The 15,257-nt window shown below is 29.0% G+C and overlaps 2 protein-coding genes across 5 annotated transcripts in view; one reads left to right on the plus strand and one right to left on the minus strand.

Annotated features, from left to right (window-relative positions):
- Window positions 1-264: 264 nt before the first annotated feature.
- LOC100204701 (proteasome subunit beta type-7) lies at window positions 265-12,838 on the plus strand. Its single transcript, XM_065790568.1, has 9 exons — window positions 265-390; window positions 4,356-4,485; window positions 4,660-4,718; window positions 5,380-5,473; window positions 5,548-5,594; window positions 5,668-5,783; window positions 10,138-10,196; window positions 10,457-10,516; window positions 12,558-12,838. The coding sequence occupies exons 1-9, from the start codon at window positions 341-343 to the stop codon at window positions 12,759-12,761; spliced, it is 819 nt and encodes a 272-aa protein (XP_065646640.1). The 5' UTR covers window positions 265-340; the 3' UTR covers window positions 12,762-12,838.
- Window positions 12,839-13,003: 165 nt separating this feature from the next.
- LOC105845651 (chromosome partition protein Smc) overlaps window positions 13,004-15,257 on the minus strand; it is an 11,151-nt gene continuing 8,897 nt past the window's right edge. For all 4 annotated transcript variants that reach the window (XR_010636643.1, XR_010636642.1, XM_065790566.1 and 1 more), the window contains exon 5: window positions 13,004-13,372. Coding sequence is in view for 2 of the 4 variants with exons in the window: in XM_065790566.1 (XP_065646638.1) it covers window positions 13,100-13,372 (273 nt within the window). In the remaining 2 variants the exon portion in view is untranslated. The remainder of the gene's footprint in view (window positions 13,373-15,257) is intronic.

Below are 15,257 nucleotides of genomic sequence, written 5' to 3' on the forward strand. Positions count from 1 at the left end.
TTAGATAATCAAAGTATAAACTATTTTTAACACTTTGATGTTTAATGTTTGAACGGATTCATATAAGTACTTGCCATAATTACAACTTGAAAAAAAAATAGATTTGTATTCAAAGTTACCCCGCTATTCAAAGTATCCGTATCAAAAACCCCGGTTTACGGTAAATGAATTTTTATGAAACCGGTTAGTTTGCAATCAAGTACCGGGTGCAATGAAAAACCGGTGTACCGGGTAATAAAAATCAATTTACCTCGTAGTTGATAAATTTTTACGAAAGCGGTTAAGTCCCAAATTCTGCGTAACTCATTAATGCTGATTCAGTTGCTTAAAAGTTTAAAAAATGGTGGATGTCGCAGTGCGCTCGGGTTTTAATTTTAATAACTGTTTAAGGTAAATCTTAGGTTTTCAAACTAAATGATGTAGATAGAATTTACCTTTTAATGATTGTCTCTCAAAAATAGGCCTTGGAAAATATAATTTTAGTCAAAATTAGAATAATTAGTAAATAAATATAATAATTATAGTATAATATAAATGTAAACAATATTCAGTTTAGAATAGAATAGAATAGAAAAGATGCTGTACACACTTGAGGTGTGTTGAGTCTTAATTACGTAGAATTAAGACTATGACAACTGATTACAAAAAAAAGTGTTCAGAAATTCCATTAAAGAGAATTCTAATCATTTGTAACTGTAGAGAAGTGGTGACGAATTCTCAAATTTGTAAATTTGTCTGCATATTCTGCAGTTCCATCTCTTCATACACTTGCGTGATTAAATCAAATGTTCCAAATAGGTTTGTTATACAACTGTTGTTATTAACAAAACCTTGTTGCTCTTTAGAAATTAAATGGTTTTCAAAGAGAAACACCACCATACAATCTCTAATAATTCGCTCCATAATTTTACCAACAATTAGTGTTAATGAAACCGGTCTGTAATTTGTTTTAGTTTATTGCTCTTTTTTAAATAATAGAACAACGTTTGCACATGGCCATAACTTTGGTATATAGTTCCTGTACTATAAGATTTATGAAATATTAATGCTAAACAACTCGACAAAGATTCTTAACATTTCCTTAAAACTTTTGGGTGAACCTTATCTGGATCTACTCATTTGTACATGTTTAAATAACTCAAATGTTTCTGAATAATAGAAATACTAAAATATGCATCAGGACATTTTTTTAAAGATTGTTACCTAAAACTTCTTCTGATGAATCATCTTGTATAAAAACAGATGCAAAAAGTTAATTATGAGTATTTACTATCTCTTGATTATCAGCAGTTATAATATTATTATGTAGCTTTATTGCTTTGAGTCTTCAAGTCTTATTTTGTTATTTATATATGCATAGACACTTTTAGGATTGTTTTTATAAATAATTTTTATAAATAATTTTTTTAAAAGTGCCAAGTTTCTTTCAAAATTGTGAATACTTTTTTTGACAAGTTTTTTTTATATCTTTATTTAATTTTTATACTTATTGACTTCTAAAAGACTTTTAAAACCTGAATTTCTGTTTTTAAACCAACTTTTTTGCTTTTCTTTACACATACTTTTAAGTTTACTTGTCATCCACAGTAAGTTGTTTTTGTGTTGAATAGAATCTAAATTTAGTGTTGTAATATATTTTTCACTCCCTATTTCGTTTTTTCTATTCTTTTTTTTATAACATTAACACCAAGTCCTTTAAATTCTTGTACTCAGTTTATGTTATTAAAATACAAATCTAACACTTTATAGTTTCCCTTTTTTATAAAAAAATTTTTTTCTCTAATGTTTGTTGTGATATTAATAAATTAGATCTATTTTCATATCCAAATCTAAGTTTCAAAATATGATGACCATGATCAATGCCACCTAATGGTGGAAAAGCTCCAGAATATAAACTCTGTTGCTATTATCAGTTAAAATAAGGTCTAAAACGCTAGTATCTATACCAAACTTTATTTAAAAACTAGGGCCGATAACATTTTGGTGCAGGTAACAGTCATGTAACGACTCAATAAACATACCTGCTGTTGTGTCACTCTCATTTGTAATTTCCCTAAAACTTTCGTCATTCCACTTGATGTTTGCATAGTTAAAATCACCACCTATTAAAATAACAGAGCATTTGTTATTTTGTTTGAGTTCATATGCCTGCTTTAATGGTTTTATAATGTCAACACACTTTTCATAATTATTTAGACCTGAACGGTAAATACAACCACATAAGATTTTCTTTTTGCTAATTTCAATCAAACATAATTTACTTTTGATTAAAATGATAAATAAAAGCATTGTGTTTATTTTTTATTATTTTTATATTTGTTTAAATATAAAGAAACCCAAAAATATTGTTATTCAAAATATAATAAGTTTTTGCATTTTATTTGTTTTCTATTAGTTTGAAAATTTTATTAATTTAAAAGTTTAAGAAATTTATTTTGTGAATTTAATGCGAGTTGTTTGAATACAAAAAGGAAATAATTCTTCATCACTTAATCATTTTGTATAAGTACAAAGTTTTTTTCTAGCATTAATTTTCACTTGTTTGTGGCCATATCATTGATTGTTATTTTGCATAAGTTAAATCATATTTCTCGCCATCTGTATCTCTTTTGCTGTTTGTCATTTAAACTTATTTTTAATGGTTGATAAACTTCAATCAAACTTTCTAGGATTTATATTTTGCTCTAAACCCAAGTTCGATACTTACCACTTCTTTGGTAGTTCCAAGTTTGATCCCCACCACATCCCTGGTAGTACAGCGCTCAACATGTTTCTCTGTGCAGCGGTCTTGTTCGGCAAGGTTCGTGTTTCGGAGTTATAGACTTGAGAGAGGGTTGTAACCACAACTAAAGTAGCCTCCTTGACTGCAGTGGTTTTCTCAGCCCTGGGGTAATAATTAAAAAAAAACAACAAAAAAAACAAACATAGAGTTTGCATTTATTCTTAGCTTATTTGCCTTATAGCATAATACAGGCTATACTCAACAGTATGAATAAAAAAGTTATTCAGCCTATGTAATTTCTGAGATGATAAAATGACAATCAACAACATAATGAACAAATATTTATAAAAATCTTGCTTTGTGGTGATCCCTCTACTTTCAAGGCATGTGTTTTTGTTAACACTATAAAATAAAAAAGAGGCAGACTTAATAAAAATAAAGTTTAAAAAACAAGTTTGACACAGTCACAAACTTGTTTTTTTAAAAGGTTGTATTTTTGAAAGTAATACAATAAATATTTCTTTTCAAAAATCATTTTTTATGTGACTGTATATAAGGTACTTTATTTAATTTTATACTTTTTATAATGATTGCATTAAATATCATTATAATGATTAGTGTTATTAATATTATTTATGCAATTAAAGTCAAAATCTTCTTAGGGCTGGGAATCTCACTAGATTCAGCTCAAGTTGGTAGCAGGGATGCAGAGTCCCAAAAAAGACTCCTGATTTGAAAGTCAAAAAATAATTATTTTAGAGCTCATAGACACCAAAGGAAAAAATAAAGTCCCGAGTCCTTTTTGGACTCTTTATCCCTGGTATGTAGATTGACAAACAAGTAAATGATTTTTTTTTTAAAATTAATTAAGCAATTTTGAAGCAAAAAAAGTCTGCTTATCAGTTTCAAGCAAGTGTACCACAATTACATAGAAATTTGTGTCTAGCTAAATCTCTTTGTTGAATGTGATTTTAAATCTAACCAGAGCAGAACTATTGACATACTGAGAGTAGGTTTTAGTTACTTAACTATGCTAAAGTTCTTTGAATTCTTAAAATATTTTAAAAAGCTGCCTCTTGAAATTATTAATTTGTGAACCTAAAATTTCTGGGGAAAAATTTTTGATATAATATGTAGAGTCAAATGACTTCGATTTAAATTAGTGTGTTTTTATGCTTTGGGCCAAATTCACTAGCAAAAGAACCAACATCAAGGAAATGATTATTTCGAAAAATTTCTAGTGGTTAATCATACTTTACTAGTAAACCTTTCTTCATACATAAAACTGTCTTCACTATCACTTAATTTCAATTTAAAAAGCCAAAAGTTTTAGCGATCTCTTTACAGAGCTCCATACCTGACTCTGGTACTTACTGAATTGTAAAGTTGTTTTTAGCTGTGTTGACATTTTAAAACAGTTTTGTTTCACATTTTTACGGCTTTGTTTCACAGATTCAAAGCAAAGGTTTCAATTTTTATATTATTTAGATTTAAAAAATGTATAATATTTAATAATATATAATAATTATTGTAGAATATTTGTTTTAAAGTAATTTTCTTTTTTTCTATGATCCTGTTTTTGCTAATAACTTAAATTTAAGTAAACAATAGTATGCTCTCTAACTTTTACTAGAAATGAGCTCATTCAAACTCAACTGAAAGGAAAGATTCCATTACCAAAAGCCAAAAAAACAGGTACCACTATTGTTGGATTAGTATATAAGGATGGAGTGGTTTTAGGTGCTGATACCAGAGCTACTGAGGTAAGTTGCTTTATAGTTTGTAATACTTTATTTTTAAGTAAACCTTTATTTTATAAATTTTTGTTAAAATATAAAATTAAACTGAACTTAGAATGCTTATCTGTGTGTGTAAAGTACATATATAATATAAAATATTACACTTACTTTTATTTTTAAATATAAATTTATTTTTAGGGTAACACTGTTGCAGATAAAAATTGTGCCAAGATTCATTATATAGCACCTAATATATAGTAAATTTAATTTTTTTACATTTATGTTCTATAAAATAATTGTTTAATATTACAAAAAAAAACTGTTTGGATTTAAATTTACATTTTAAAATTAAATGTATGTAAAATATATTTAGACAGTGCCAACCTAAAAGTAAACTTATATATATGCAGGGTTTTTTACCAACTATATGCATATATATATATATATATATATATATATATATATATATATATATATATATATATATATATATATATATATATATATATATATATATATATATATATATTCATAAATGCATATACATATATAGGTGGATATGCATATATATATATGTATACATATGTATATGCATATACATATATATATGGCATTCGGCAATGCTGACCTTAAAGTGTTTGAGGTCGGAAAATATATATACATACATACATACATACATACATACATACATACATACATAAATACATGCATACTATTATAAACCAATAAAGACTCAAATTAGTAGAAAATCACTTATCAAAAGTTTTATAAGTGAGTACTAATTTATTGTTCCTCTTTTCTTTTAGGAACATTGAGCACTCTATTTTGTAGAGTACATTTAAATATATTTGTGTGTATATATATATATATATATATTTTACTGTGTTGGATTTTTAATTATAACTTAATTATATTTAGCTGCTGTGGAGCAGGTACTGCTGCAGATACTGAATATACTACACAAATTATATCAGCCAATATAGAGCTGCATCGTTTAGAAACTCAGAAAAAAGTATTGATATTTTTTAATTGTAAAGATGTTTTTTTTGTAGTAAACTAAATATTTTTATTTTTTAAACTTTTTAGCCTAGAGTTGCGACTGCTTGTAGGATGCTGAAACAGTATCTTCACAGGTCAGATTTTATTGATTTCTAGACTTCTTATTAAAAGATTAGTTTTGATTTGCTATTTAAAATTTCTATATAGATATCAAGGTCATGTGAGTGCTGCTTTAGTATTGGGTGGTGTTGATGTTACAGGACCTTGTCTTTATACAATTGCACCCCATGGAAGCACAGATAAACTACCTTATGTTACAATGGGTAAGAAATGTTGCAGAATTCTTTACAATGAACAGTATCCATTTTTTTAATTTTAATTCAATTCTTGGGACTTAATCCTTTTTTTATTGGAATGTTTATGTGCATGTGTATATATATGTTGATACCCATGCATAAATATTTTTTAAATAAGATTAAGAGAGTTCTACATTGTTAGGCGGGCAAAAAACTTCTATTTTTTTCTTTTCTGTCATTTTTGCAGTCTCTCTAAAGTCTTCAAGGCTTTTAAGGGATTTTTAGTCAAATAAAACCTGTAATAGTAAAAAATGCCAACAGTTCTCCATATAATTATTCAAAAGGGTGACCATCAACATTAATTAACTGAATAATAAAATTGTTTTTCAGACAATGTGGTTTTCATTAAATTTTATTAAGTTCTAATTAATTGATTTTAAGTTTCTATTTTTTGAATATATATTAAAATATATAAATGCATAATAAATGTAAGTCTATTTGTTATTAATAAAGTTTGACTAATATTTCTTGCCAATCAATTTTAATCAGGAATAACAGATATTTCGGGAGATCAAAATAACTTTTTTTTTATGAAGTAGTATTAATAATAAATAGAAATGACAATGAATAAGTTTTATAACAATAATTTTCAATTTTTATTGTTACAGTTTTAAACTTTTCTTAAGTATTTAACATAATTTTATGTTTTATTCTAGCAATTTTAAAATTTTTCTTAAAAAATGTTTGTTTTAATATCATATTTATGTAACATTACCATATCTATGTTACTCATATTACCATCTTTATGCAACAGTTTCTCAAAAGTATCTCAAAAGTTTAAAACATTACAACAGTATCTCAAAAGTTTAAAACAATATGTTAATATAATGCTATATATTCCTTACATTGTATTTAATCTAAATACGTAATTAACTTTGTTGTGTGATATAGGAAATCTGTTTCTTGTTTTTATTTGATATAAACAAACTATTAATTTTATGTGTTGCAAGAAATTTGTTGCTTGTTTTTATTTGATAGTTTGTATTGAATATAAATACAAGATAATTTTAAAATAAACTTTTTTTACTTTAATTAATACTGCCTAATAAAAATTAGATTGTTACCTGGTTGCTTGGTTTATTTGTTTTGCCAATATAATTGATAATTAAATGAGTAAATGAGAGATATATTTTTTTTATTTTTTTATTTAACATCTTCGCTTCCAACAAGACTGCAAGCAACCACTAATTAAAGTTGGAAATTACTAGAAGAAAAAAGATAAAGATTGTAGAGCAAGATAGCGATTGACGGACGACTTAAAGGATTGCAAGTTATATGAATCAGGAAAGCAAGATGAAGGAAGCGAATTCCAAAGAACTGATGTTCGAGGAAAAAAACTAGACTAATAAGAGTTTTTAGAGCATTTAGGAACAGTCACAGAAAAAGGATGAGATCTGAAGTAAGTAAGTGTCGAGCTCGATAAAGAGATGCAACCTTAGCAGATGCTAATTTTGCAACAGATTTGATATACGGTTTCCAAGAAAGATCGGAAGTAAGAGTTAATCCTAGAAGATAAAGAGTAGATGACTCATCAAGTACATCACCTTTCATAAATAGAGGAGATCTAACTCATTGCGATAACGATTGGCTGAAAAAAATTGAGTTTTATCTGTATTGAAGTTCACCAGCCACTGTGAGCCCCATGCTGTAGCAGAAGTGAGATCCTTTTCAAGCTCAAATTCCCCCTCCAAGCAATCAGAAAGTGTTGGCTTCTTATGCACAAGAATAAATGGTAGTATCATCAGCAAACAATGCCACCTTAGATGTAAGAATATCTGGAAGATTGTTAATGTAAATTAAAAAGAGTATAGGGCCAAGGATAGAACCTTGAGAAACCCCTGAAGTTACAGAATAATAAGAAGAGTGCTGTCCATCAAGGACAATATTTGTACTACGATTGGAAAGGAAGGATTCAATAATCTTAAAGATGTTGCCAGATACACCATAAGAAGAAAGCTTATGGAGAAGACCAGCATGCCAAACTTTATCAAAAGCGTTTGAAATGTCAAGAGCGATGGCCTTAACCTCTTCACCTTTATCTAATGCACGATAAAATCTATTGGTAGAACGAGAAGATCGAAATCCATATTGATGGTCAGAAAGTTATTAGATTCAAGATCAGAAATTAATTGTTTGTTAATTAAATATTCAAAAACCTTGCTTATAATAGGAAGAAGACTAATGGGACGGTAGTTAGACGAATCAGATCGCTCTCCAGAATTTTTAAAGATAGGGATAACAGATGCCGATTCCTAGCAGGCTGGAAAACAATACTTGATAAACACTTGTTGAATAGTTTTGAAAGTATAGACAACAGTTCCAGAGAACACATCTGTAAGAATATTACAGGTATGTTGTCCGGACCACAAGCTGTAGAAGAGTTTAAGCAGGTAATCACTTTAGATACAGAAGCTAGAGTGAAACGAATGTCAAGCAATGGATCAACTTGTTTGTTGGCAATATTATGTAGAATGCAACTAGTGGAATCAAGAGATGATATTGATGAAAAGTTTTTAACAAACAATTCAGCTTTGTCTTTAGGTGAGGTGACAAAATCTGAACCATACAAGAGAGGCGGAATTAAAAATTTGCCCTTGTTATTAATACTATTAAAGATTCTTCAGAAGTCACGAGAGCCTAATTTTTGAGATGAAATACGAGATTTCATGACCTGAGAATAGCGGGTTTGGCATTAGACAAAACCTTTTTACAATGGTCCCTAGCAGTGATAAACTGACATCTGTTTTATGGAGAATTATTTTGCTGATAGATATGGAAGTAACGGTTTCAATTAGCAATCGCAGCAGCACAGTGTGAGGAAAACTATGGAGAAGAGTGAGGCTTGAACTGGAATCGTCGAGAGGGAACGAAACCCACAAAGTTATGTAAGAGGCACATTTGTCGAGACGAAAGATTTCTACCCAAGGGCCATCACGAAGAAAATCACAGAAAGAATCCCAGTCAGTTTTAAGGTAGTTGTAAGAGGTACGCAGTTTTAGAAGGACCAAACTGTGATCAGAAGCACCTAAGGGTGAATGTGGAGAAACTATGCACTGATTAGGAGCAGAAGCAGAGAGCTACCACAGAGTTCAGGAAACCTGACTACCAGCCGGCCTCAGAACCATAAAACTGAGTTTTAGAGCTGTACCCTCATTAGGAGATAATAGAATGAGTTGCCTAGTCATAAAATCAGAGACACAAGCAAAACCCATGCATTGAGTCAAGAAGATTCAGCATTCAACATCCTAAACTGGAAACAATGTATTAAAAATACATCTGCTCCAGCCTAATAGATGAAAAAAGATTGCGAGGCTGATCAACAGATAGAATATGTTTACCTCTTGAGTCTTTGCCCAGGAGGCCTTCTACAAGACAGTAGCTGGATGCATTTAACATCGGCCCAAGATAAGTATTTTTATCGAGACACCATCTCTAGTCTTTACTCAACCAAGAGCCCCAAGGCAGGGGGTGTTTTAAGTCGGAGTTGGCATCTCCTAGCCTTTGCCTAAAAAGGAATATCCTACAAGGCAGCAGGACATGAAGCAGATTGGGTTACATGTTACCATTTATTCATATAATTGCATTATTTGAAACAGATAATTTAATAAAACCGGTTTATTACAAAAAATTTATTGTCTGAAACAATTTTTAAACAACATTTTTTTTCATTTTCACATGCAACAAGTTATATTTGTCTTGTTTAATTGTCTCAAAGTTAAGTTTTAGTTTATATTTTAATTTGTGTTTGTTTTACATATTGTTCAACAATATTCATAACAATATGAAAATTTTAAAGGTTTTAATATTAAAACACAACTTTTGCAAAAATTACTTGTCAAAAAGTCTTTCAAACATAACTGGAAAAAAAGGCCTTTTAGAATCCATGCCTAGCATGTAGATCCAGCTCACTACTGTAGCTTATTAATTAACCAATCAATAATCAGTCTTATATTTTGTTAAATCTGATTTTTTCTTTTCTTGCCAGATAAAAACATCATAACACCAGTCAGAAGGTGGCTGACTGGTGTTAAGATTGATGTTTTTATTTTAAAAGTTCATATTTATTTGAGTTACTGTTTGTATTTTTATTCTAAAAATGATTTAATTTTTGTTTTTATTAATTTTTCTTTGACTAATTTCCTATTTTTATATATGGATCTATGTTATTTTGAGTTATGTGTACTCTGTTTTTTATTATTTTTCTGCATTGTGTCTAAACTTAGACCATGTTTTTTTGCATTTAACTTGGTATTATTGTGTTCCTAATATTTGACTTGGCCTTTTTAATATGGGTTTTTAAATTTAAAATTATTTTATTTAGGTTCTGGATCGCTAGCTGCAATGGCTGTATTTGAGGCTGGTTTTAAACCTTATATGGAAGTAAGTAAACTTCATTTAAAAGTAAACTTTAAATGAAAGTAAGTAAATGTTATATAAAAGTAAACTTTATATGGAAGTAAACTTGTTTACTTCCATATAAAGTTTTCTTACTTTATGTTTCATATTTTTGTTTACCAGCTCAATATTTTTTTACATTTTAAATTGTAACACATAAATGTTAAAATTTTACATTTTAAAATGTAATACATAAATGTTAATTTTATATTTTAAATTGTAATACATAAATTTTAAAATTTTAGATAGATGAGGCTAAAGAGTTAGTTCGACAAGCTATTCTCGGAGGAATTTTCAATGATTTGGTATGATTGCTACAAATATATATTATTTTTAAATTATATAATTGAATTTAAGTTTTAATATTCTATCCTCGTTATTTAATTATTATTTAATTGAATCAATTCTGTATTTTTTTGGAAATACATGTTTAATTGGTTCAATTACATAAACATTTATGTAAAAAGTTAGCAATGCAAAACAACTTACAGTAGTGGCCAAAAAATTAAGACACGTCATAAAAAATAGCTCAAATTTTGCAGTGTAAATTTTTTATTGAATAAACACAATAGAAAATGTAAAATAAATGAAAAAAAAATTGATAAAAATTATCAAAAATTGTTAATTTCAATAAAATAATAATTATAGCACCAAATTATAGCAAAAGTACAGTTTAAATGACTTAAATGTTATAGTTCAATACTTTGTTGGATGTCCCTTATTATCAAGCATGGCTTGTATTCTTCTTGGCATACTATGTTCTAATGTTTTACAAAATTTTTGAGTGATTTCATTAGTCCACACTTCTTTAAGAACTTTTTGAAGATGTTCTTCAGATTTTGGCTGATGTGCTGCAACTTTCTGCTTCATTATATTCCAGCAGTTCTCAATAACATTAATATCGGGTGAACTTAAGGGCCAATTAGATAATAATACAATTTTATTATCAGTAAACCATTTCTTAACTGTTTTAGCTGTATGACAAGGTCGTACAGCTAAAACAGTTAAGAATGTATAGCTGTATGACAACAGTTAAAACTGTTAAGCTGTATGACAAGGTCATACAGCTTAACAGTTTCCAGCAAGCTGAATCTTGCGGGAAAATTTGTTGAAACATACTTTTGTCTGTAAACATTACACATTCCCACCATTCCGGTGTCTTTTAAACTCTTACAAAATTTAATCCTAGCTTGTAATTGAGCTGGATTTAATGAAGGTTTTTTAGCTGGTCTTCTTGCAACTAGACCAAAGTCATAACACAACCTTCTTTTAATTGTTCTCGAACTAATAGTAAGTCCCCTTTCCATAGCAAGTTGTGAAACCTTGCTGATGTTGTGTGGGGCTCACTATTAACAACATTTTTTAAAAAACGGTCTTCTCGTGATGTACTCACACGTTTTCTACCACAATTTTTGCGATTTGAATAGTCTTGCACACGTAAAGCATTTTGCAGTTTTTTGTTGTTGGTGACATCACATTTGTATCGCATGCAACCAAAGGGATATAAAAACAATGTTGGCGACTGATGTTGTGCCAACGCAACTCATATCATTGTTCTAACGTTTTACCGACATTTGTGCTAGCTGGAGAGTGTTCAAATTGTTTTGTTTTTTGACAAAAAAAACTAGTTTTTTTTAGCTTACTTTTAGTCGAGCAAATATGTTTCTCTTACTAAAATGACTTTTTAAAGTTTTAATATTTTTGATGTTTTTAACATAAAAAATAGCTTAAAAACATAACTTTGTTCTGGTGAAAACTTTGTGTCGAAAATTTTGTGCCAACCAAAGATAGTTTAAGTAGGCAATATATACAGCGGCCCTTTTTTTCTCTGATTTCAGAAAGCTGTACATGTCACTTAAATTATTTTTTATCTTATTTACCTTGCGGCTAGGAGATGTCTTCTACCCTTTAGAAAAGCGTGGGTTAAATATGGAGGTGATGTCTGCACCTCCATATTTAACCCACGTGCTTTGTTATTTTAAATATATAGTGTATTTATAATAGTCAAAATTATAGCAGTATATCTTTGAATATTTTAAACTGTAATAGTACTCTCATCTTACAAATAAACAGGTGGAGGCGGTTAATAATTTTGTTGTTTTTTCCGACCCATTGGAGTTTATTAGATCCCCCTTCATGAAAAATACTTTTCGTTAACTTTAGCGTAAGTTATAGCGTAAGTTGAGCGTAGTTTATACACAGCTCAACTTTCGCAAATGTTGCAAAGATTTGTAAAAAGCTAATACAAAATAAAAAAATTGTGCTCGTTTTCTGTAGTTCTAGCATGTTGTTTTATTTGCATATTCATTAACTTAGTTTTAAAAAACTATAATTTTTGTTTTAAAGGGGTCCGGTAGTAACGTTGATTTATGCGTGATAACTAAAGATGGTGTCGATTACATCAGGCCTTATGACAGAGCTAACAAGAAGGGAGTTAGATCGCGTTCATACAAATATTTAAATGGTGCTACAGAGGTATTGACTACAACGGTAGTTAAACTTGCTCCTGAATTAAAAGAAACAAATGCAGAAGAAGCAATGGAGAGTTGAGTTGTTAGGTGTGGTACCTTGTCAATAAACTGTTCCAAAATATAAGAGTTATTTCGTAAAAAATTGTTTCTTTGCTAGTTTTTTGTGTATTATATATATATATATATATATATATATATATATATATATATATATATATATATATATATATATATATATATATATATATATATATATATATATATATATATATATATATATATATATATATATATATATATATCTGTATTTATATACATGCATTTACATACATACATACATATATTTAAAGAGGTTTATACAGTAGTTTATATACATTAAAACACATAATTTATAACTAAAACTAATTTTTCCAATTGCTAAATTGTAGAGTCCTCGTCATTCGAACTATCTTTTATGATTACTTCCTGTTTACTTTTTTTTTCACGACGTTTTTCTTGCATTTTCTCTTGCAATATGTCTACCAATTTTTCTAACATAGCTCGGCGTTTTAGTAACTCGTGATAACTCGATTCATGCTCGGTTGTGTCGTTTATTTGCGGCGTTGATTCCTGATGTAGTTCGTAATTTTCCGAGTGCAAGTGACGTAATGCATTTTGAATTTCGTTAGCTTTCGTACCACTTTTGATGTACTTAATGTAATAAATAATATGTTATAAAAACTAAGAAAGTATAAATCATTAATTAAAAAAAAACCCTAGAAAACTTTAGAATCTTAGCAACGATCGATTAGACTTGTCTTAACTTAGATGTTGCATTCGTTTTTAGATTCAAACTATCAAAGCCAGACGAATTTATAGACAATCGAACGCTATCAATTATGACTATAAATATAAAAAGTATCGACTATATAATTTAGTACAATGGAGTCAAACCGCATACTTATCAATAAAAGTTAAATAACTTCTTTATTTATTTTTTTATTAGATAGGTAATAAAAACTACATAAGATAATATAAGTATATGTTAAAAAAATAATAAATTTATCGAAAATATTAAATGTAAAGAAAAGAAAATTGTGCGGTTTTAGACGATATTCTAATAAAATCACCAACATGAAAAAACATTGAATTTTTTAAGCTTTAACTTATTTTAAAACTTTTTTTTTAACATAACTTATATGTAAGAAACTATATTAAAATTTTTACATTTTTTGCAACAAAAAATTTGCTACCAACTACATATTTCTTTGGTAAACATGTTTCTTTGCACAACGGTTCCTGACACATCGAATTCTCGCATTGCAACATTTCTGTGTGTAGTGTACTTTACACTTTTTACATTTTGCAATTTTTAATCGTTTGGCTGCTGGTACTTGTTCTTTATTATTGTTTTACTGAGGTTGCTCAGTATTTTATGGTCAGGCATTTGAGTACTTGGCATAGAGAGTCTACGGTTTAGCAACTTTCACGACTTCCTTTGTTGCTTTTTCTTCATCTTGTTGTTTGAAAAACTCGATCTCATTTTCTTCAGTAATACATTTTCCGCCATATTTTGACATGTTGCACTGCTTCGATTTCTTAATATACGATTGATTTCCTGCTTGAAAAAACTGTTGAAGGTTATAAAGCTGTTTCTGAGCAAGGTGGTGTAGGGGCTGCGGAGGCTGCTAAAGTTGATAAAGGTGGATTAAACGTTTATGTGATTGCTAATGCCTTATGATTTATGTTGTTTTTAAAAAGCGGAAATAAACCAGTGTACTGGAAACCAGCGATTGCATGCAAGCGTGTAAAATATTTATCTCTCTTGTACAGCAGTATGAGCAACATTTTGAGTCCTTGTAATACTTTGTAAGAATTTCTTTCCATGATTGTTTGACATGACAATAGACACCTCTATCCAATGGTTGTAGAATATGTGAAGAATGCTCTGGTAGACAAATTAAGATTATATCGTGTTTTTTGCACAGCAATACCGCTTTCAAAGTTATGTGAGTTGTATACCCATCTAATACTAAAATATGAATACCACCAATTTGCTCAGTTTCGGGTATAAATACTGATTTTGAAATTGAGTATTTGGTGCCAACTGGACCATCTCTTTCCAAGTCAGGACGAAAGTTTCTTTTGACTTTGTATATCACAAATGGTGGTGCATAATGCCCATCAGCGTTGCAGCAATTATTTACAGTGTAATAAATTTTTTCATTGTTGCCAGTAAGTTTAAATATACGCCTTGTCCCTTTTCGACACAATACGGTTGCTTTGCCTTGATCACCCAAAAAATCTGTTTCATCACAATTCCAAATATGCGACCCAGAAGTTATGCCAATCTGTTGATATTGCTTGGCAACGCATTCAAAATAATGATCAATTATTTCGTGCGTACAAGAAGCGACTCTTTTAGATGCTAAATTATCCGCTTTTCTTGTTGAATTTTCTTTTGACCATCTCTTCATAAAGGCATGAAACCAGCCTTTACCAGATTTGCCATTTTTTGAAAAACTAAACTAAGCAATTAATCGAGTGTGCGGTTTTATCAGAAAAAAAAAGTTTTTTTTACATTTTTTATTTTTTT

The sequence above is a fragment of the Hydra vulgaris genome, chromosome 02 (assembly GCF_038396675.1).
Source record: "Hydra vulgaris chromosome 02, alternate assembly HydraT2T_AEP".
Classification (NCBI taxonomy): domain Eukaryota; kingdom Metazoa; phylum Cnidaria; class Hydrozoa; order Anthoathecata; family Hydridae; genus Hydra; species Hydra vulgaris.